General features: G+C 47.8%; 1 protein-coding gene and 1 long non-coding RNA gene across 15 annotated transcripts in view; one reads left to right on the top strand and one right to left on the bottom strand.

Moving 5' to 3' along the window:
* LOC307215228 overlaps positions 1-14,132 on the bottom strand; it is a 55,143-nt gene extending 41,011 nt beyond the window's left edge. The window contains exon 1 of the long non-coding RNA XR_013838406.1: positions 14,067-14,132. This is a non-coding gene — a long non-coding RNA (uncharacterized lncRNA). The remainder of the gene's footprint in view (positions 1-14,066) is intronic.
* Positions 1-24,296, top strand: part of ZBTB20 (zinc finger and BTB domain containing 20) — a 504,516-nt gene that overhangs the window by 428,162 nt on the left and 52,058 nt on the right. For 12 of the 14 annotated variants that reach the window (XM_079973673.1, XM_079973666.1, XM_079973665.1 and 9 more), the window contains one exon: positions 6,731-6,825. In XM_079973673.1, the coding sequence (XP_079829799.1) occupies positions 6,761-6,825 (65 nt within the window). In that variant the 5' untranslated portion in view covers positions 6,731-6,760. The remainder of the gene's footprint in view (positions 1-6,730; positions 6,826-24,296) is intronic. The other 2 variants (XM_079973667.1, XM_079973668.1) reach the window with 1 other exon arrangement.

The raw sequence follows: 24,296 nt of genomic DNA on the forward strand, positions 1-24,296 counted from the left end.
GAATAAATACTCTGTCCCTTGTCCTTGTTTGACCTCTAGGAACTGAAAATTCATTTCATCATGACAGAGTAGAAAGCTTACGTATCTCAGTGCCAAATTTGAGCTGCAGTTGGTTGAGCAAGAACTACAACTTGAGCAAAGTGAAATTTTATAGGGTGTCAGATGAAAATGCAACAGAGAACTAGTTACAGATAAGTAAGAGAGACTGTGTGACAAACAATGGGAACACGATGTAGACTTTTACTGTATAAACATTCACTGCATTTCCAGATTTCAATAGAAGATTGCCCTTGGGAAAAGAAGAAAAATGTTTTTCTTTTACTTTTTTTGCAGAGCCTCCAGGAATCTGCCCCATCCCTTAGCAAACTGTGGCAGCCTCCAATCCAATTTGAATGGTCCACCTGGAAATTACTGCTCATTGAGAAATAATTGTTTGGTCTTTAGTAGTATTCTATAGTCTTTATGGTAGACAAAATGCTTGGTTCCACTTCTGGCAAACTTCAGTAGTTTCCTCACTCCTATGCTACCTGTTTAATTTAATGATTTCCAAATTAGAAATTCTGCATTCATTGTTGCAGGTTTGTTGTGCTTGTCCACCACCACAAAAATGTCTTCTCTGTGCAAGGAACATAACTGAGTCATTGGATTATTCTAGGTGCAATTTCCATCCAAATACAGTTGGCTATGGCACCAAGCACAGTTTGCAAAACACCATAGTCCAGATATAGGGGACTAGTATACCAATGAAAAGAAAATAGCAGCTAATATTTTAGAGCACTGGTTTCTCATAATCCAGTAAAAAGGTAAAGGTAAAGGTACCCCTGCCCGTACAGGCCAGTCTTGCCAGACTCTAGGGTTGTGCGCTCATCTCACTCTATAGGCCGGGAGCCAGCGCTGTCCGCAGACACTTCCGGGTCACATGGCCAGCGTGACAAGCTGCATCTGGCGAGCCAGCGCAGCACACGGAACGCCGTTTACCTTCCCGCATAATCCAGTACAGGGTCACAAATCTGAGTTAGGTAATAGCAGAAGCATACAGCAGCTTTTTATGGCATTACATTTTCTTGTTTTTCTCAAAATTGGTTTCCACTCGTTTTCAGAGAGCTAATCTAAGCAGAGGTTTAGGATCAGAGTTTTCCTTCTCCTAGATGGGCTACTGTCCTAGGTTGATGAACTCAATCTGCCCCACCTTGGGGCGTTAGGGAAGGATTAGTATTTCTGTTAGGGGGCACGTCATGTTCCTTCTGGGGTAGCTTATACACCTTTGGTCTTCACCCTGCACTAAGCTTTCACCTGTGGCTCCTAGAAGCTGTCAGCATGCAACAGTGGCTGCACCTCTAGAACCCCTGTGACTGGCTGGCTGTACCAGGTGAGGGTAGCCAATACATCTCAAACCATCGGTGAGTTAGGGACTTTCCCTGCATGTAAAAACAGGCTCTGATGGATTGAGCAGCCAAGACCAATAATGAGTCCCGTGGTCAAGAAGACAGTTTTTGCATGTACTGTAGAGGGAAGTGACGGGCAGATAGAGCTCCCAGCTTATCTGGCCATTGGCCATGCTTGCTAAGGCTGATGCAAGCTGTACTTCAACAACATCTGAAGGATTACAGGTTCCCCACCTGCTATAGAAGCTCTCTGTCAATTGAATCAGTTTGCAAATACACCTCTTAGCTGTTAGTTAACAGGTTCCTATTAATATATTTGCTTTTGTGGGTGCAGCATTCAGCAGAAGAGTTCTGCAGAAGGTACTTACTGAATCTGTAGCATGATTGCTTCTGCCCTTTGGATTTATTCCTTTTGTGCATTTCCCCAGCCAGGGACTACTTCCCCACTCCTTCCCCCCATGGCAGCAGCAGGAGGAGAAGCCAGCCATTGAAACTCCTCCCACTTTGAATATGGGGGGCACCCTCTCCCCAATAATATGGGTTGAAGGGCTTGGCCCCTAGGATATGGCACCCCTGATGGCATATGACGTCTTCTGCTGTTTTCTTTAGATTCTGTGTTAGGAGTTCCATTTTTGTAGGATATGACAGTCTTTTCCAGGATTGGTTTGGGAATGAAGAGATAGCACTTGATTGCATGTTTCTAATAGAAGGTGCTATCCCAATAATAAAGACTGCCACACCCAGCCATAACCACTGAGAATAGGAAATTTCAAACGTCCTTTTCTCTTGACTGCCAATCAGACAAGGTGAGGGATAACTTCAACTCATTTGTTTAAAAAGCACTGGAAAGTTCGAATAGATATTTTCTTTCAGTAGATATCTCACAGAGATGTTCTTTCAGTAAATAAATATCAGAGGTGGGAAGGAAGCATTGGTGATATGCTGATTTGTTAGAATTTATATCTGCAGGAAAGAGAACTCTGAAAGAGACTAAATTTAGATACTTTCCAGCGTGTACAGTGTGAGGTGCAGGGTAGGTGTACCTTCTGCTTATGTGCATTGTAAGTAATAGGATATGACAGACCATATCAGAGAAGAGGTGCTGATTAATGAGCAGCTCAGGAAAGGAGGTCAACAAGTGATGAAGGGTCACAATCCAATTTATGAAAGGGGGAAAGAGGAGAATCAAAGCATTAGTATGAGGAGTTAAGTAGAAAGGCCATTAATCAGCATTGCCTTTATAAAATACCAAAATGTTTTTGCTGACTTTATTCCCTTTGCAAGCCAACACTGCATATGAAAATATGAGCATATAAAACTTCATCTTCAAGGACCTCAGTGCTATATAAAAGAGAACATCTATTATGAAAAGTAGAAAAATTATTATTGTATTTTTAGCAGTTATCCTTGCTGGAACCACACATGAATGATTGTATGCCTCGTTGATAAGAGATTCAAAATTTATACAAGAATATCTGCACATGTTTTCACTTCTGTGTAAAGGCAAGAGTTCTTTGGTGTCAGGCTCTTCTTAACTCATTCATGGTATGGAAGGTAACTAGAACAGGTTCAATCCCTGGCATCTCCAATTAAAATAATAATATAGTAGGCAATGTTAAAGACTTCTGCAGAGATTCTGCAGAGCTACTGCAAGTCAGAGTAGACAATACTGCACTAGATGGACAAAGCATAAGTCAGCTTCCTATATTTCTGAGTTTGGGAGCTTTATTTCTTTCTGTAGCATGCTTTGCCTTTCTTTTTTCTTTTTAAAATAAAATTTATTAAAGATCTCTTAGTTTACAAAAATACGTGCATTGTCTCTTTTTTCAAGTTGTGTTTTCTACAGATCAGTTACATTTGTTGTGAGACATTAGTGTTGAATGCAGTAGTAGCTTGGGAAGAAAAGAGGGGGAAGGGGGAGGGGAGGGCATAGGATAAAGTGGGGTGACAAAGCTTCTATTTTTCTGCTTAGTGTATGTGTGGGGTTTTGTGTCAGCGTCACGTGTGGGTTTTCTTTCTATTCACTTGTTATATTTCCTTGGTGGTGAGAGAGGTTGGGGGTGACCTAGGGTGTGGTAGGTTGCCTTTGGTTGGCTATAGTGAGATTTGTTTATGTGTGTGAGTGCATGAGAGGGTGGGTTTTTAGGTCAGGTTAGCCATATTGATTCATATGCTGTCAGCGGATTCTTGTTGTTGTCTTGTTGGGCTATGTATATGATAAAGGGGAACCATATCAGGGTGAAGGCATCTTCTTCTTTTATTTTATATTATTTGTCCCCATATCAGTTTCAGTTTATTGGTTAGTTTTTCTAGTAAGGCTAGAAAAACCCTACGCTGTATTGTTTTTGATATTCGGATGGAAGCCGCCCAGAGTGGCTGGGGAGACCCAGTCAGATGGGTGGGGTATAAATTTATTATTATTATTTATTATTATTATTATTATTATTATTATTATTATTATTATTATTATTTATTTGATACCGTTGGTCCATGTTTACCCCTGACAGGTCTCTCCAGTGTCTGGCTATGATGTTTCTGGCTGCTGAGAGTAGATGGGTTATGAGCTCTTTATAATGTGAGTGGGCATTATTATTTTGGAAGATGTTCAGTAGGGCCAGTTCTGGGGTGACTTCTAATACTTGTTTAGTTATTTTGCTTATTTCTTGTACGACTGATGTCTAGAAGAGTTGGTTTTGGGACATTCCAACCACATGTGGAGGTATGTGGCTGTGGAGGTGCATCTTCTCCAGCATTTTGGTGAGGCTCCTGATGTATCAGTGCTAGTTCCTATGGTGTTAAGTACCATCTGTAAGTGAGTTTCAGGATGAGTTCTGTCATCCTCCCATTGTTTTTTGATTATGTCAAGGGGTTCTGTGGGATTTTGGAACAGTATTTTGTATATTGTAGATACCCATCTCTTTGCCGTGTCCCTTTGTTGTTAGGAGGAGGTTTCCAAAGGTTGTCAAGGGCCTAGATGCTGCTGTTTTTACTACTGGATTGTTTAAGAAGGCGTGTAATTGGTGGTGTGTTAGCCAGGGCATTTGGGTGTCCCCTAGTTTGTCTTGTATTTCTTGTGTTGATGTGGGTTTGTTATTTTTGTAGAAGCCTGCTAGATGATATAAGCCTTTGGGCTTGCCAGGTTTTTATCTGGAAGTTTTGTGCTGCATGATGAAATAGTGGGTGATGAGCATGGTCTGTGTGAACCTGTTTAGTGTTGTGAGGATTTTCCTTAGTTTGTTTGGGAGGAATGGGTATGCTATGGTGGGGGTATTTTCGATTATGTCTCTCTCCAGGTGTACCCATTGTTTTGTTTCGTCTTCTAGAATGTATGGGATTATGTGGCACACTTGGTCGGCAATGTAGTGAAGGGGCAAGGTGTAGGTATTTGGGGTTTATTCTTGTTTTTTTGTGTGAGAAGATAAACGAGTGTAATTTTTTCTGCCATTTGCAGAGTTGGGTTGCAGGAATCCAGACTGGGAGGGTTTAGAATAGGTAGGTTAATTTTGGGAGGTGATCATTTTGATCATGGCTATTTTGTCTGAAAGGGTGAAGTTGGTGTTGTTCCAAGTCCTCAAGTCTTTGTTGATTGTCACCACAAGGGGTTGTAATTGTGGAGATATAGTTTGTTGAGGTTTCTGGTTATTTGTACCCCTAGGTATCTGTACTTGGTGCGGCAGTTTTATCTTAGTGATGTTGGCAAATTCTTTTTGGAATGGCGGGGTGAAACACATAGCTTCAGATTTTGCACAGTTTACTTGTAGGCCCGATACCATTGCAAATGTGTTGAGTTCTTTGGTGGTTGCTGTGTTTATGGGGTCTGGTGTGACCATCAGGTCGTCTGCAAAGAGCCCTAATTTATAGGTTCTGCCTTTTATTTCCACTCCCTTGATGTCTGTGGTTGCTCAGATTTGGACTGCTAGAGGTTCCAGAGCCAGAATGAATAGTAAGGGAGACAGTGGGCTTTCTTGTTTTGTGCCTCTTTGGATTGCTATGGAATTAGAGTCCATACTGTCAGTCGTGCATTTTGCTGAGGCATGGGAGTAGATTTGTTTGAGGGTATGTAAGAAGATGGGACCAATTTTCATGTTAGTTAGTACTGCTAATAGGTATTTCCATTCAAGGCAATCAAAAGCCTTGAGGATGTCTAGGGACATAATTGTCAGTGGGAGTTTAGTTGCCTTGCTATGTTCTATCAGATTCAGTAGTTTCCTAATGGGTTCTGTTACATTGTGATCAAAGACAGCACCTTTCTAAATGGACTTTGTAAATAAGGAAAAGATAGGCATTCACGGTTTCTGTTATGTTTTGCCTGCACTGTACATCCAAATCTAACAAGATTCTCACCAACCTCCGTAAGCTAATATTCAATGCACAGGGAAGAGCATTAGAACTTTGATATATTTGGATTCTGCACAATCCAATTGTTGTTGTTGTTTAGTCGTTTAGTCGTGTCCGACTCTTCGTGACCCCATGGACAACAGCACGCCAGGCATTCCTGTCTTCCACTGCCTCCCGCAGTTTGGTCAGACTCACGTTTGTGGCTTCGAGAACACTGTCCAACCATCGCGTCCTCTGTCGTCCCCTTCTCCTTGTGCCCTCAATCTTTCCCAACATCAGGGTCTTTTCCAGGGAGTCTTCTCTTCTCATGAGGTGGCCAAAGTACTGGAGCCTCAGCTTCATGATCTGTCCTTCCAGTGAGCACTCAGGGCTAATTTCCTTCACAATGGATGTGTTTGATCTTCTTGCAGTCCATGGGACTCTCAAGAGTCTCCTCCAGCACCATAATTCAAAAGCATCAATTCTTCGGCGATCAGCCTTCTTTATGGTCCAGCTCTCACTTCTGTACATCACTACTGGGAAAACCATGGCTTTAACTATACGGACCTTTGTTGGCAAGGTGATGTCTCTGCTTAGAAAGCTGAGAATTACTTTGCTGGATCTCAGTGCAAAGTTCATCTTGGCCAGCAGTCCGTCTCCAACAGCCAATTGTTCCTCAGAAATTTCCAAACAAGGCATCTAAAGAATGCCCATCCTTTTTTGTTTGCTCACATTATGGTATTCAGAAGTATATCACCACCATGATAAATAGCTATGGATACCATGAATATGTCCAGTTGTTGTAAGGTTATCTAACCAATGCTGGTCACCACTTCTTGTAATGTATTCCTTAAGTTAATTGTGCATTGGCTGAAGAATGACTACTTCTTTTTCTATCCCAGAATTATTACCAGTAGTGTTATGACTCACTTGTATCTAGAATAATTTAGTATGATTTACAAACTGTTTACCCTGATTCCAGATCATTTACAAATAACTCACTCATACTTCATTTTGTTTCTTTCCAGTACAGGCACAGCTTTTCTCTGCCCCAATGAATGTCTGCGCTAGGTCTAAAACTTGGAGTGATTTACCTGAAGAGTGATACCATCAAGAAACCACTGTAAGTTAACTATGCATCCTGTGTAAAAATGTTGAGCAAAAAATGAATTTTGCAGAGAATTACAGGCTACCATATACTTCCCTGCAATTATTAGGGAGAATTAAAGTAGGTATTAAAAAAAAAAAAAAGCTGCAGTAGTGTTGCATTTTTGGTTTCCAGTTTTTACTCCTCCTTTGGAGGGAGTTTTACAGATTTCTGTTTGCTGTAGGCGGATTGAGTAAGGTTCTTAAGACTGTTCATAGATACTGTCAGGGAACTGCCATCGGAAAGACAGGTGGTGAGAAGGCTTCAGGAGAATAGGAGAGACACTTCTTCAGCAGAAGAGGGAACCAGTAGGGGGAGTGCGGGAGCTCCAAAGGAAAGGGAGTCGGAGGGAAGGCTCTGGGATACTTCCAGTGAGAACAGTGTGGAGGTATCAGAACAGCCTTTAAGGACCCCCACCCCCCGCCGGAAACTGTCACGCGGGGAATCCAGGCGGCGCATGTCCGTGAAACAGCTTTTATGTTGGAAACGTTTCCGCAAACGCCCACTGTCAGATTCTACCAGCGACTGACGGAGCCATGCTAAAGGGCTCCGCTCAAGGCAGGGTTTCACTACACTGAGTGAGCTCTGAGGGATCCAGCTTCAACGCACAAGCAGCTCATTATCCCACCACAGCAATCTGACAGTCCCTGAAAGCAGCTTGTGCAAAGAGAGGCATCATGAGCAACCCAGCCGGAGCCGGAGATGGGGGAGCAGCTGCAGCCAGTCCTAGCCTGGAAGAAAGGTACAGGATGTTGGAGGTACAGTTAGCTCTGCAAACGGCGAGGCTGGAGGAGAGGAGGGCTCATGATGCAGAAAAGGGGAAAGCCGCCCAGCTCTCGAGGAAAGTGCCAGGACTGGTGCAGAAGTTTGGGGGTGATCCCAGGAATTATCAAGCCTTCAGGACAGAGATGCAATATGCCCTCAATCTGCAGTTTGATGATTTTCCTGATGAGGATTCGAGGGTTGCTTATGTGATTGGGCATCTCGAAGGCGGGGCCAAAGATTGGGTGAGGCCACTAATGGCAGCCAATAATGAAGCCCTAAGGGACACAAGGAAGTTTTTTCGCGCCATGGATCTGATGTTTTCCAGCGAGATTGAGCAGGGAGTGGCGCGCAGGCAGTTAATGGCGTGTAAACAAGGGAACCGATCTGTCCGTGAGTACTGGACTGAGTTCACCATGTTGATCCATAAATTAGGATGGGATTTGTCAGCGGAACCGATACAAATGCTGTTCGAAGAAGGACTATCTTCGGCAGTGAAAGACGAACTTTCCCGGGGGCCCAGGGGGGAGTCTATGGACCATCTGACTAAATCAGCGCTGGCCATAGGATCACGCCAGGAGGCCAGAGCCTTGGAGAAGCGGGAAGGGAAAGGGGAGCGTTGGAGGGATTTCCGCATTCCAGAGATGCCAGAGCAGCCTTCTCTGCCAGCAGAGCCGATGGAAATCGGAACAGCGCGCGCGCGCGCAATTTCAAACCCCAGTGAAGGGCGGAAGAAGGAGGGAAAAGGCGCCAAGAAATGTTTTCTCTGCCAACAGCCAGGTCATTTTGCCAGAGTTTGCCCGCAAAGAAAGGAATGGCAAGGAATGGCGGGAGCTGTTGGGGAGGAGGGAGAAGGAGCTAAGGAGCAAGTAAAAGCCAACACCTGGCTGCCACCGACGGGGCACAGCAGCCAGGCCAAGGAACAGTAAATGTGCCCACGCCAGAACCCCCAAGACCAGCTCTTGTAATAGAGGTATTGCTGGAGCTGGCAAACGGACACCCACTAAAAGTGAAGGCGTTATTAGACTCAGGCAGCTCCTGCAACTTTATGAGTAAGGAGTTTGCAGCCGCCCATCAGATACAGACCATTCCTTTAAAAAATCCCCTGCAGGTGACCACGATTGATGGGAGGGCGCTGTTGGGGGGAGAAGTAGACCAGCAGACTGTCCCCATGACAATGAGGGTGGCAAGACACACGGAACGGATAGCGTTTAATATAGCCACGTTGGGAGGAGCGCCCATCATTTTGGGGATGAGCTGGCTAGCGCTGCATGATCCGCTTGTGGGATGGCATCAGAGAGTGGTTTCCTTTGGGTCAGCACATTGTATGGGACACTGCACAGAAAAAGGGGGCCAAGTAGGCACTCAGGCCACGTTAGCAAAGATAGAAGCAATGGATCAAGGTAGGGTGCCACGACAATATGCAGATTTTGCCGACGTCTTCAGCGAAAGGGAAGCAGATAAACTACCCCCGCACAGACCCTTTGACTGCCAAATCAACTTACTTCCAGGAGCGCAATTGCCAGTGGGCAAGGTGTATGCAATGTCTGACAGAGAGATGCAGGAGCTAAGGGAGTTTATTGACAAAAACCTCAAGCGTGGGTTCATCAGGGAGTCACGAGCGGTGGGGGGTAGCCCAGTGTTCTTTGTAGACAAAAAAAACTCAGACAAACCGAGATTAATTGTGGATTTCAGGGCCCTAAACGCAGTGTCCGAACCCGTGACCTTCCCTATGCCCAGAATCGATGACATTCTGACCCGGGTGAGAAAAGGGAAGATTTTTACCAAGCTGGACCTGAGGGAGGCGTATAACCTGATACGTATGAGAAAGGGAGATGAGTGGAAAACCACTATGTTCACCCCCTTGGGGGCATTTGAGTACTGCGTTATGCCTTTCGGCCTCCAGGCAGGTTCCGCAGTATTTCAATCATTCATGAATCACGTACTAGGACCATTGCTGTACAAGAACTGCGCTGCGTTCTTGGACGATGTACTGGTGTACTCAGAGGATGAAGAGCAGCATGTGCGAGATGTACGAGAAGTACTGAGCAAACTGCAAGAAAACCAGCTGTGGGTGAAACTGGAGAAGTGTCAGTTTCACACCAGGGAGGTGGAATTCCTTGGGTACCGGTTGTCGGACAAGGGGCTGGCCATGGATCCTAGCAAGGTGCAAGCGGTGCTGGAATGGAGGCCACCGAAAACTAAGAAAGACGTGCAGAGGTTTTTGGGGTTCGGAAACTTCTATCGGAAGTTCATCAAGAACTTCGCCCATTTAACAGCCCCCATCACGGATTGTCTCAGCAGTAAGAAGAAATTTGTCTGGACGGAAGAAGCGCAGCGAGCTTTCGAAAGTTTAAAGAGGGCGTTTGCTTCGGAAGAACAACTCTTACACGTGGATCTGCAGCAGCCGATGAGGGTGGAAACCGACGCGTCTGACAGAGCGGTGGGCGCCGTGCTCCTGCAGCCAGGAGCGAATACGTCGGAATGGAGGCCGTGTGCCTTCTTCTCGAGGAAATTGAACAAGTCTGAGAGGAATTATACAGTGTACGACAGAGAATTACTCGCTGTCCACGAAGCGTTCAAGAGATGGAGACACCTGTTGATTGGGGCGCAACACAAGGTTCAAGTGCGGACAGACCACAAAAATCTAGAATACTGGAGAACAGCCCGAGTATTGAACCAGAGACAAGTAAGATGGGCGCAAGAGTTCTCCAAGTTCAATTTTGAAATTCGCTACGTGCCAGGGGCTGAGAATGTCAGGGCGGACGCTCTCTCCAGAAAACCTGAGTACTTGGAGGGGGAAGGAGGGGCGGAAGAAAGACATATCATCTCAGAGGACCACTGGGTTTGTGGGGCGGCATTGGTGGGGCAAAGAGAACTGGTAGAGGGTATTGAAAACGATGAATATGCCCAAGAGAAACTTAGGGAACTCAGGGAGACAGGTGAGAACGCAGGGGGGTTTGAGGAAAAGAACGGAAAACTATATTACAAAGGGGCGCTCTACATACCAGGTGGGGAACTAAGAGGGCGGGTGCTTAAACAGTTGCATGACAGCCCCACGGCGGGGCACTTCGGGCAGCACAAGACCATGTGGTTGGTTACCAGGGAGTTTTGGTGGCCCAAGGTGCGGGAAGACGTGCGGGAGTATGTCAGGGGATGCGACAGGTGCCAAAGAGCAAAGGGAGAGAGGTTGGCGCCAGCAGGGTTATTAGAACCCTTACCCACCCCAGAAAGGCCATGGGAGATGGTATCCATAGACTTCATGACCGATCTACCGAGATCCAAAGGGAAAACCGCGGTCATGGTGGTGGTAGATCTACTAACTAAGATGTGCCACTTTATAGCTTGTTCACATGCAGTGACAGCGGAAGAAACCGCAAGGTTGTTTGTGGAGCACATTTTTAGGTTGCATGGCGCCCCCTTGAGGGTTTTGAGCGACAGAGGAAAACAATTTACTTCTAGGTTCTGGAGGAAACTAATGAGCATGTTGCATGTGGAGGTAAGTTTTTCCACCGCCAGGCACCCAGAAACAAATGGGCAAGCAGAAAGGGCAAACGGGGTTTTGCAACAATATCTGAGGTGTTATGTAAAGGACAGAGAAACTGATTGGGTAGACTGGTTACCTCTGGCAGAATTTGCCTACAACAACGCGGAGAACGTGTCCACAGGGATGAGTCCCTTTCTAGCCAATTATGGGTGTCATCCTCGGGCGTTTCCAGGAGAGGGCGGGGGAAGGTGGAGTGTACCTGCAGCGGAACATTTTGTTGAAGAGATGGAAGCGATCCACCGTCAGCTCCAATTCAACTTAGAGAAAGCCAAAGAAGAATATAAGAAGCAAGCAGACAGAAATAGGAGGGAAGGCGAAACCATAAGGGTGGGTAACCGGGTGTGGCTATCCACCCAAGGACTGCCGTTCAAGGGAGGGTGTAAGAAATTGAGACCCAAACGGTTGGGACCCTTTGAGGTCATACAGCAGGTCAACCCAGTAGCATTCAAACTCCGATTGCCCAGTCACATGAAATTGCACCCAGTATTTCACAGGTCATTACTGTCGCCATACAGAGAGGGATGTGAGTGGGGGGAACATGAGAGGGAGGTCACCCGGACACCCGTCATAGAAGAGAGAGAACGCAACATGGATGTGGCAGGGATCATTGATTCCAGGTGGAAGGGGAATCAGGTGGAATACTTGGTAGAATGGGAGGGGGAGGAAGAGTCAGAAAACACATGGGTACCGGCAGAGGAAGTCAAAGACGAGATTTTAATAGAAACGTTTCATCGGCGTTTCCCAAGGAAACCACAACCAGTGGCAAGGTTTAGGAGGGAACACTTCGGGACTACAGATGAGGAAGGGGAGTTTGAAGGGTTCCCAGAGTCGGGAGTGGAGGTGGAAACAGATTCCGACGAAGGAGAGGAAGAGGGGGAAAGAGGCGGAAGGCCGTGGTTAGAAGTGTTTGAATCCTCGGAGGATGAGGGGAGTTCCTTCCAGGGATTTCCGTCCTCGCCGCCAGTAAGAGAAGAGGCGGGAGGGGGTGAAGGGGGCCCTGGGGGGGAGGTGGATGTCAGGGAACTGCCATCGGAAAGACAGGTGGTGAGAAGGCTTCAGGAGAATAGGAGAGACACTTCTTCAGCAGAAGAGGGAACCAGTAGGGGGAGTGCGGGAGCTCCAAAGGAAAGGGAGTCGGAGGGAAGGCTCTGGGATACTTCCAGTGAGAACAGTGTGGAGGTATCAGAACAGCCTTTAAGGACCCCCACCCCCCGCCGGAAACTGTCACGCAGGGAATCCAGGCGGCGCATGTCCGTGAAACAGCTTTTATGTTGGAAACGTTTCCGCAAACGCCCACTGTCAGATTCTACCAGCGACTGACGGAGCCATGCTAAAGGGCTCCGCTCAAGGCAGGGTTTCACTACACTGAGTGAGCTCTGAGGGATCCAGCTTCAACGCACAAGCAGCTCATTATCCCACCACAGATACATTCTGTGTTCAATCATTAGAAGCAGTCACGAACATGTGCTGATTAAAAAGAAAAGAGTAGGTTAACACACTTCAGGAGGAATTCAAAGTTCAAGCTATTATGATTGTTCCATCAGCAAAAACATTTCTGCTTGCCAGATGGAATGATCTCCCCTCCGCCTGCCTCCAGAGACAATATGGAGGCAGGAGTAGGGAAAGCCCCATAGCACTAGCACTCTGCCCTCCTGTGGTTTCCAGCAACTGGTATTCAGAAGCACACTGCCTTCAGACATCTGAAGGCAGCCCTGTTTAGGGAAGTTTTTAATGTTTGAAATTTTATTCTGTTTTTTGTGTTCTATTGGAAGCCGCCCAGAGTGGCTGGCGAAACCCAGCCAGATGGGCAGGGTATAAATAAATAAATTATTATTATTATTATTATTATTATTATTACTGTGGAAGCAGAGTATAGCCATCATGGCTAGTAGCCACTGATAGCTGCCTCCTCTATGTCCAGTCCTCTTTTAAAGCCATCCAAGGTGCTTGCCATCACTGCCTCCTGTTGGAGCGAGTTCCATCATTTAATTATGTGCTATGTGAAGAAGTACTTTTTTAAAAAATCTGTTCTGAATCTTCTAACATTCAACTTCATTGGATGTCCACGAGTTCTAGTGTTTTGGACCTCTATACTCTTGATTTACACTTTATTTCATATGATACTGAAAAGATCTCCTTGCCTTTTCCTCAAATACACTGCTGCTTAAACTTTCTTTTATTAAGAACGTTTCCAGTTTGCTTGTTCCTTGTGGGCCACTACATTTTTTCAGCAATGCCACATAGGAGAATGCTTGGGAGGCTTCTGATTTAAAACACCAGTGTAATTGTATGGGATGAAGGGAAGGGGGATTTATATCTGTTCTGAATAATAGCATCTCCACTTGATTGCTAAAAGCCTCAGAGACATGGAACATGTACAAGCATAGCAATGCCTACCTACTACCTGGCAACAATTCCCCTTCCCCTTCACCTCCATGCCACATCAGGGTGGAGAAAGCATGGAGTTCTAATTCATCATTTGTCCCTGTTTGACCCAGAAATGGCCTCTGGTATTTTCCTCTATTGTTTTTGCTGTGGTCAAAGTGCATACCAGCAGTGGTTTGCATACTATGAATTGCTGCTTTAATGTACTGACTGAAAGTCCTTTTTGCCTGGCTTCTCTTAATTTTTCTGCCGCTATCAAAAGAGCTTGATTCCTACAGTAGTTATAAGATACTAGTCTGAACAACTCTTTGGTCCCTGTTCAGGCTTGATCTTTATACTTGTTTGGTCAGGTTGCCATGGAGAAGTGTCTGGTCTTTGCTGAGTTTGTGGTGTCTCTGAGTTAAGTATTACCTATCTGGAGGGAACTCACAGAGTTGTCTTTTCTCCCATCTATGAAGGGTTACATTTTGAAATAATTGGGAATGTATGTCAAAATAGAGCTGCAATACTTGGCTTGACTTACCTATTAATTTCTGCTCAGCGGAAGTTCAGAGTCAGACTTTATCTAATCTTCAAAAGTAAATTCAGAATTTATACTATATAGTGTCAAGCTGTTAAGAATGTCCAGGAGTAAACATTCTGATCCATGTTCAGAATCAAGTCTTTGTTTTAGAAGCACATTTTAAAAACACATTCATGTTGTATCAGACAGATGGGATATTTTAGCAGCTGATCAAATAAAATTTGCATGTCTGTTGGAAACCAGAGTCAGATGCTTTAATTTTTGTTAGCACTATATGGTTATATATTTAGAGAAAAGTAACCCAACATCACCCACTAAGGAGGGAAGTCATCAGGGTTGTCTGAATGCTGAACTAAACACAAGCACACACACATACACATTTTCTGCCAATATATTATATATCAAATGAAGCAGATTTGCACTATTTGCTGATTTAGCATAATTCATTCCAATTCTGCTAGTCATAGGAAGCAGCAAGGAACTGTTTTGGGTACTAAAGGTTGGCCTCTTGACCTTGTAGATCCTGCTCCCCTCTGGCTTTGGGGATATTACCAAACATTATCAACATGTTACAGTCATAAGGACTAGAACAGTGTTTTTCAACTGGTGAGGCACCCCCCTCGGGGGGGGCATATAAATATTTCAAGAGGGGTGTAAGTGTTTCCAAAAAATATGTACAATGTATGTAAAATATAATAATAATAATTAAATAACAATATTTCAATAACATCGTTAGGGAAGTCAGGTTTGAAGGAGGTATGGGATTTTTATGTTGGCTGAAAGGAGGCATGAGTTTTAAAAAGTTGAGAAACTCTGGGGTATAAAATTATCCTTTTGTTGAGAAAGATTTACAGGATGCTGAATTCTATTTCAAGTACTAAGTTTTGTGCCTTTCCTTGTTTGGAATCACAAAGTGCAACCCTGTCATAATGCTTGAAAATGAGTATTGGGTGATAGTTAAAAACAAAAATCTTCAATAAAAACGGAGATAATAGAACATTTAAAAGCATGGAGTTGACAATGCCCCAAAATGTGCTCCTTTCTCTCTCTGAAACATATGCCAACTAAACCACAACTCACTGCAATCCTTGATTAGTTGTAAGAGAATATGGTACATATAGAAGAAGAATAAAAAAACAGAAGGCATCATTTTTAATTGAAAACTATTGACATTTTATGGGATTTTGTAAGAAGAGCAACAGCAACTGAGGAAAAGCTCAACAGATTGTTTTAACTAGGAATATTTCAAAGTGCTAAATATATACTGTTTGGTTAAATGATGCTTAGCAAATTTAAGAACAATTTTTACAAATATTTGAAGTGTGTACCTATAAATGGGTAAAAGGCTACTGAAAGTGGTGTACAAAGAATAATAAGATAATGTTTTTTTTAAAAAAAATGCAAAGAAAGCTGCCCAATACTGGTATCTGGAATACTCAGATATTCCTAGTTAAATATATACAAAACAAAAGCAATGCACTGGTCCTTGGAGATAGGTAAGTGATGGTCTCCTCTACGTCTGTCTACTACAGATGTAGAGCAGCTAAAATGCTGTGCTTGTCACTTCCTAAAACCATAGGAAACATGGAGGGTGGGGGGAGAGGGAGAAGAGTCCATTGAGCAAATAGAAATCCTTGCATTGATGGGACATTCACATAACACTACTCTGTACACAGCCCAGTACATAACACAGGAACACAGAAGTGGTTTAATCTAAAAGCCTATCCTAAAGCAGTGTTAGTTCTAAAGCATGTCAAAGTAGATAAATAGGTACCACTCTGGTGGGAAGGTAAACGGCATTTCCATGCGCTGCTCTGGTTTCGCCAGAAGCAGCTTAGTCATGCTGGTCACATGACCCAGAAAAACTGTCTACGGACAAACATCGGCTCCCTCAGCCAGTAAAGTGAGATGAGCGCCACAATCCCAGAGTTGTTCACAACTGGACTTAACTGTCAGGGGTCCTTTACCTTTACCTTTTAAAACAGTGTTTTAAATGTATTGCACAGCTTGTCCAAATTTCACTTTTGTTTTTGTTCACTCAGGTTAATTCTGTCACATTTCCATATTGAACTGAGATTTTAAAAACCCACCCAAAGATTCACATTTAAATATGTATTTCTGAGCCTATGATATCTCAAAATAACAATTTTTAAATTTTGATATATACTTTTAAGCCAATAACAACAATTATTATATTATTAATATGCCGCCCACCTGACTGGGTTGCCCCAGTCTTTCTAGGCGGCTTCCAACAAAGTGTGTGTGTGTGTGTGTGTGTGTACATACACACACACACACACACACACACACACACTCAAACATTAAAAAACCTCCCTGTACTGGGCTGCCTTCAGGTGTCTTCTAAAAGTCAGATGTTTCTCTCCTTGACATCTGTAAAGAGGGTATTCCACAAGGCAGGGTAGCGAAGAACTGCATCACAACATTTAGAGAAGAGCAAATCCAAATGATAGCTATATTCCAAGCAACACATTGGTCCAGGAGGTTCAGTTCAGCTCAGCTCTGTTCAGTTCATATTGAAAATTCTTCAAGTTTCCATAACCAAACATATCATAGGTGTCAGAGCTGCCTCCAGGTCCCAGCTCACAGAGGACCAACGCTAGGCTGTAGTTATGTACAAAAGTCTTTATTGAGATTCAGTCTCCATTTCAAAGCCGCAGCGTGCAGCTCTACGTCCCGAGCTTAGACCGGCGAAGTCCTGTCTGAGTCTCCTCCCCCTCCACACCAGTTTAAGACTCTCGCTTTGCTCCACCTCTTCCTAAATTCCTTTCTCCTCTGGGCCCTCCTGCCCGCTAGGGTCTCATCCTTCCTCGACTCCTCTGACGCTGACCCTGACGATTCTTGCCCCTCCTTCCGGCGGGCTTTAGGACCTGGTTCCCTATCCGGGCTACCTTCTGTGCCGCTCGCCTGTACCTTTGAACTTGGCGCGCGCGCCCAGCCTGCAACTTTCCTCTTAACCGTTAACTCGCTCTCCGATGGAGGCGTGGTCCACCCTGACTCATCTTCTCTCGCTGGTGGTGCATATGTGGGCTCTGACACCTGGGACTCCTCCCCCCCACTACGCTCTGGTGGGGAAGCTGGTCCTGATTTGCAACTGGTGCTCTGGGAGTCCCCGCTGGCCCCTTGCTTCTGGGGTGTCCCCCTTGGGTCGCCCCTTGCCCTGCCCATCGGCGCCCCCTTCTGTGAATCTTCCGATTCGCTGGAGAGGCTCATGGAATCTATCGGGCTGCTGTCATATTCTCCTACGCTGCCCTCGGATTGCTCCCCCTCGCTTTCCATCTCCTCTCCTCCCTGCGCTCCCGCTGAGTCCCTGACATCCATCCCCCCCTCGAAGCCCCCCCTTCCCCCCTCCCCCTCCTCTGGCGTGGGTTCCGGGTGCTCCAATGCTGTGGGGGTGCATGCCGGATACCGGTCTTCCCCCCTGGCATGCTGCCAGTCCGTGACGGGTACATCGACGTCGCTCTCCTCCGCTTCCATCTCGTTGCCGGCGTGCTCGAAACCAGGATCCTCCCCCAACCCGTCCATGCCCCCTTGTTCCCCCATTTCCTCTGGGTAGTCTGCGTGCCAGGGCCCTCTGAGCAGTCTCCTGCGCCACTCCTCCTCGGGTTGAGTGTCCCACCAATAAGAGCGCTCCGCACCCAAGTCTGAGACCGACCCCTCCGCCGAGGTAGTCTCTGGAACCGTCTCCTCAACCGAGGAGAACCCCTGAAACGTACTGGCTGAGAGTGTGGGGGTGAAAAGATATTCGTCAAAATAATCCTCCGGCATGGGCCTGTGTGGGAAGAGTGCGTGGAACTCGTCTTTGAGGTAGTGCTCCTCCACCGCATAGTACGGCACCCAGCTGTTGGCGCTGGCCGGGGCACCTTCCCTTGCGATGAGATATTCGACTCCCTCTTCCCCCCATCTCGAGTCCAAAATCTCCGTCACCTCGTTGAGTGGCCCCGCCCTCGGCGACCCCCCTGTCATGGGTGCATCTCTAAGCGGACTGGGAGCTGTTCCTGGCTCCTGAAACCTGTGAGGTGCCTTGTAGGGCGTTAGCACCGATCTATGAAAGACCGGGTGCATTCTGGAACCCTCCGGTAGTGTCAAACGGAAAGCCACTGGGTTGATCTGTGCCTCGACTAGGTAAGGGCCCAACTGCTTGTGTCCTAGCTTCTTCTTAGCTAAGGACCTGGCCGGCACTGCCTGGGCCGCTAACCAGACCCAGTCCCCTACCCGTATGTCCTCCCCCACTCTTCTGTGTTTGTCTGCTTGCATCTTGTATACGTGTTTTGCTAGGTCTAACTGTCTACGGAGCTGTTCATGGACCTCCTGTAACTCCTCTGCCAATGCCTCTGCTCCCTGTGGCTCCCCCTCCCCCTCTTTCTCTAAGCCCGGGAAGGTCCTGGGATGTCGCCCGTGGTTGGCAAAAAACGGTGTCACCCCCGTGGACACGTGTTGTGTGTTGTTGTATGCAAACTCGGCCAGGGGCAGATAGTCCACCCAGGTCGAGGGCTGCTGGTTGGCGTAACATCTCAGGTACTGCTGCATGACGGCGTTGACCCTCTCCGCTTGTCCGTTGGTCTGCGGGTGTCTTGCCGACGCTAGGTTGACCTTGACGTTCAGGATCCCCATCAGCTTCCGCCAGAAACTCGAGATGAACTGGCGCCCCCTGTCAGACAGGATAGACCGTGGCAGGCCGTGTACCTTGAACACGTGGTCTATGAACAGCTTGGCTGTCTGTTCCGCTGTGGCCACCTTCGCGCAAGGAATGAAGTGCGCCATCTTGGTGAACATGTCGACTACCACAAGTACTGCTGTTTTGCCCCTCGAGCTGGGCAGGTCAGTGACAAAGTCCAAGGCTACCCTCTCCCACGGTTCGGACGGGGTCTGTAGCGGTTCTAACAGTCCCGCCGGCGGTCTGTGTACTGGCTTGGCCCTTTGGCAGGTGTCGCACCTCGTGACGTATTCCGCGACTTCTCCCCGCATCTTGGGCCACCAAAAGTCTCTGGCTACTAATTCCACCGTCTTTTCCCTGCCGAAATGTCCGGCGCTGGGTGCGTCGTGTAGCTGTTGCAGTACTGTCGCGCGGAGTTCATCTCCCGGTACGTAGATGGCCCCCTTGCGGAGGAGCAGTCCGTCGCGTATCTGGAACTCGTCGTCCTTTGCCGTGCCGCTGCGCACCTCCTCCATCTTGGAGCGCGCGAAGGAATCTGTTCGCAGCTCGCGCCGTATCGCTTCCAGGTCTATTGTGGCAGAAGCGCATGCCCACGCCTTGGGTGCGAAAATGTGTTTGGCCGCTACCGGTGCTGCTTCCTCCAGATACTGCGGCTTCCTGGATAGCGCATCAGCCATGACGTTGTTGTCTCCGGGGATATATTCTATCCTGAAGTCGAAATCCGCAAAGAACTCCGCCCAGCGGATGTGTCTCTGGTTCAGGAACCGCGCCGTGCGCCAGTACTCCAGGTTCTTATGGTCCGTGCGAACTTGCACCGTGTGTTTGGCTCCGATGAGGAAGTGCCGCCACGCCTTGAATGCTGCATGAATGGCCAGCAACTCTCTGTCCCAGATGGTGTAGTTCTGCTCCGACTTGCTGAGCTTCCTGGAGTAGAAAGCACACGGCCTCCAATCCCCTTGCGGGTCTCGCTGCAACAGGACTGCCCCCACGGCTCTGTCGGAGGCATCCGTCTCCACCCTCATGGGCTTGCTGGGGTTCACATGCAGCAGTTGTTCCTCGGAAGCGAAAAGACGCTTGAGTTTCTGAAAGGACTGCTCCGCCTGGTCCGTCCAGATGAACTTCTTCTTCTTGGAGCTGAGGGTGTCCGTGATGGCCGCCGTCTGCATAGCGAAACCCTTGATGAACTTGCGATAAAAGTTAGCAAAGCCGACAAACCTCTGGACCTCCTTCCGATTGCGCGGGCTCTTCCAGTCCAGTACTGATCGTACCTTGGCGCTGTCCATGGCGATTCCCTTGTCGGACAGCTTGTAGCCCAGGAAATCCACCTCCGTCATGTCGAACTGGCATTTCTCCAGCTTGGCGTAAAGCCTGTGCTCCCGTAGTCTTTGCAGGACTTCCTTTACATCTCTCTCGTGAGCCTCCTGCGATTCCGAGAAGATCAGAATGTCGTCCAGGAAGCAGACGCACTTCTTGTATAGGAGCCCCGCTAACACGTGATGCATGAAGGCTTGGAAGCAGTGGGAGCCATTTTGTAAACCGAAAGGCATAACCCTATACTCATAGGTGCCCAAGGGCGTGAACATGGCCGTCTTCCACTCGTCGCCCTCCCGCATGCGTATAAGATTGTACGCCCCTCGTAGATCCAGCTTGGTGAAGATGCGTCCCTTTCTCACCGTCGCGAGCAAGTCGTCGATCTTGGGCATCGGGAAAGCCGTGGGCTTGGTTTTCGAATTTAAAATTCTGAAATCAACTACAAGCCTCTTCTGGGGCGTGTCTTTTTTCTTCACAAAGAAAACAGGACTGCCCCCCACTGCTTTGGATTCTCGGATGAATCCCCGCTTCAAATTGTGATCTATGAACTCCCTGAGCTCTTGCAGTTCGTCTTCAGACATGGAGTACAGTTTTCCGGTCGGCAGCGTTGCCCCCGGCAGGAGGTCAATCTTGCAGTCGTAGGGTCTGTGGGGAGGCAGCTTGTCCGCTTCCTTCTCGCAGAAGACCTCCAAAAACGCCTTGTACTTGTCGGGTACAGCTTGCAGCATGCCCAGTTGTAGCTGTGGGTCATCCTCTTGCCCCTCGTCCTCCTGGTTAGTCATGATGCAATGTTCTGCGCAGTAGGAGGAGCAGAAGGTCAATTTACGCTGGTACCATGCCAATGCCGGGCTGTGCCTGTCCAACCAGCTCATGCCCAACACTATGGGCGTGTCTGACAGTTGGGTGACGTTGAAGCTGATGACTTCGCGGTGATTTCCAATGCGCATCACCATTGGCGGCGTTTGCTGTACCACCTGTCCCCCCAGCAATTCTCTTCCATCGACTGTCACTACTTTCAGGGGCATCGTGGCAGGCAGGAGCGCTATGCTATGTTGCTTGATGAAATCCACCCCCATAAAGTCTGCATTGCTACCAGAGTCAATGGTAATAGGCACTTCCATGGTGAGCCCATTGGGAAGCTGGAGTGTTGCGGTGAGCTGCACCACTGGTTTGGGCGGGAGGGGGTCTGTGGGCTGTAAGATTCCTGGGGACTGCTTCACTGATTCGTCTGGCTGGGCCCCAGCGGCTCTGCTTCCAGCCAGACTTCGTCGTTTCCCTGCTGCGGTTCCCTCTGCTGAGCTGCTTCTGTTACTTTTGCTGAGGCTGCATTGTGCTTGTTGAGCCTCTGGGGGCACTCTTTTGCCATATGCTGAGCACTTTCGCAGATGTAACACTTCCTGTTCCCTCTAGGAGGCTTCACTTTGGCTGCTCCTGGTGCTAGGGCTCTGGTTGCTGACTGAGCCTTGGCACCACCTATCTCCATCGGCTCCTCTCCCCCTCCCAGTGGAGGCGTGGATTGAGCGCGCGCTGAGTCTCTGGGAAAGAAAGGAGGTGCCCTTGCTGGCGTGCGTCCCCAACGCCCTTCATCTTTGCTCCAGGGACGTTCTTCCAGCCGCACACCAATCGTCAACGCCTTCTGGACCACTTCTTGAGTGCTCCGTGGCCTCTCCCCCCTTGCGATTTCGTCTTTCACAGCCCCGTTCAGCCCCTCCCAGAACAGGTCCCTGACGGCCGCTGAATCTTTTTCCCATCCCAGCGCGTTGACCAATGCAAAAAAGCGGGAATGATATTGCCTTACAGTGGCTCTGCCTTGTTTCAGACCGTGAATCTCTTTTCTAGCGACATCGACATCTATCTCCGATAAAAAACAATCGTCCATCGCCTTAATGAAGGCTTTTGCGTTTTGGAGGGCTGGATCATTATCTCTCCACAGATTGCGCAACCACGCTTTAGCTTCTCCATGGAGATGCGTTAGTATGAAGCCTACTTTCTCCTGCTCATCTCTAAAGTCCTTCTCCAGCAACTTTAGCGCAAAAACTACGTCTGCTCTGAAGTTAGGATATTGCTGCAGACTCCCATCGAAATGCGACACCAGGCTCCCCCCTCTCTTCCCGAGCCCGATCCCTTCTGATTTGGCTGCCGGTGGCCCCTGTTTAGTCAACATTTCCAACCTGTTTTGCAGATCCTTGCAGACAGCATCTGATTCCTCTTCTCTCCTCCTTGCCGCTCGTATTTCTGCGTTAAGTTGTACCACGGCTTCTTGCAAAGCTGCCAGTCGTTCTTCTGTAGTCATCTTGTGCTGCTTTTGTGAGCTCGCGAAGCACCAATCTTCGCCCCTCGCTGCGTCCTCTCACGTTGCGAGGTTCTTTGAAATCTGAGACAGGACTTACTGTCAGAGCTGCCTCCAGGTCCCAGCTCACAGAGGACCAACGCTAGGCTGTAGTTATGTACAAAAGTCTTTATTGAGATTCAGTCTCCATTTCAAAGCCGCAGCGTGCAGCTCTACGTCCCGAGCTTAGACCGGCGAAGTCCTGTCTGAGTCTCCTCCCCCTCCACACCAGTTTAAGACTCTCGCTTTGCTCCACCTCTTCCTAAATTCCTTTCTCCTCTGGGCCCTCCTGCCCGCTAGGGTCTCATCCTTCCTCGACTCCTCTGACGCTGACCCTGACGATTCTTGCCCCTCCTTCCGGCGGGCTTTAGGACCTGGTTCCCTATCCGGGCTACCTTCTGTGCCGCTCGCCTGTACCTTTGAACTTGGCGCGCGCGCCCAGCCTGCAACTTTCCTCTTAACCGTTAACTCGCTCTCCGATGGAGGCGTGGTCCACCCTGACTCATCTTCTCTCGCTGGTGGTGCATATGTGGGCTCTGACACCTGGGACTCCTCCCCCCCACTACGCTCTGGTGGGGAAGCTGGTCCTGATTTGCAACTGGTGCTCTGGGAGTCCCCGCTGGCCCCTTGCTTCTGGGGTGTCCCCCTTGGGTCGCCCCTTGCCCTGCCCATCGGCGCCCCCTTCTGTGAATCTTCCGATTCGCTGGAGAGGCTCATGGAATCTATCGGGCTGCTGTCATATTCTCCTACGCTGCCCTCGGATTGCTCCCCCTCGCTTTCCATCTCCTCTCCTCCCTGCGCTCCCGCTGAGTCCCTGACAATAGGACTCAGGAGCAACTATACAATCAGAAACTCAGCGGCAGCCCAGACTTTAGAATGGGGTCAAATCCAGCCAAGATACATGACAAGGCAGGGTGTAGGGTAGGTGCTCAGGGTTTGGGGAAATAGTAATATTGCACCCCTCCAATGAAAACTGATCCAGTGCACGTAAATTTCCATCAGATTAACATGTAGGACCTTGTTTACTGACAAATTACAGAGCATAGGTAGTTAGCAGGAGAGAACAGACGTTGCATTAGCCTGTGGCAGCAAAGCAGGCTAAAGTCTTGTAGCACTTAACTTGGCATAGTCTTCATTCAATGTGATTAAGTGGCGGCGCTGTGGTCTAAACCACTGAGCCTCTTGGGCTTGCCGATCAGAAGGTTGGCGGTTTGAATCCCTGCAATTGGGTGAGCTCCTGATGCTCGGTCCCAGCTCCTGCCAACCTAGCAGTTCGAAAGTACACCCAAAAGTGCAAGCAGATAAATAGGTACTACTCTGGCAGGAAGGTAAACGGTGTTTCTGGGCACTGCTCTGGTTTCTGTTTTCTGTTGTGCCAAAAGCGGCTTAGTCATGCTGGCCACATGACCCAGAAAAACTGTCTACTGTCAAACACCGGCTCCCTCAGCCAGTAAAGCAAGATGAGCGCCGCAACCCCAGAGTCATCTGCGACTAGACTTAAAGGTAAAGGGGTCCTTTTCCTTTACCTTTTTTAGTCTACCAAGATTGACATTGCAATAAACATGTTAGGACAGGATTCAACTAAGTTATTGTGTGTGTGGAATGAAGTCCACTTGCACAAAGGGATTCCCCTGCTCCCCTTAATCTGACATGGAGTGTTGGCGGGACCCCCAGATCTGCATGCTGGAGGGCACACAGGAGGAGGAGAGGGGTGAAAGTCCCACTGCATAAGCAGACCACGTTCCCCATGTGCATACTCCATGTAGTGCTACCTTGAATGCCACCCTTAGTCTTCAAGGTAACACAAGCTTTTTGTTTTGTTTTGTTTTGTTTTGTTTTGTTTTGTTTTGTTTTGTTTTGTTTTGTTATACTTGCATCCCACCTTCTAGCTAGAAATATGTTTTAGACTCAAAGT

Source organism: Podarcis cretensis (assembly GCF_951804945.1).
Source record: "Podarcis cretensis genome assembly, chromosome: 4".
In the NCBI taxonomy this organism is placed as follows: Eukaryota; Metazoa; Chordata; class Lepidosauria; order Squamata; family Lacertidae; genus Podarcis; species Podarcis cretensis.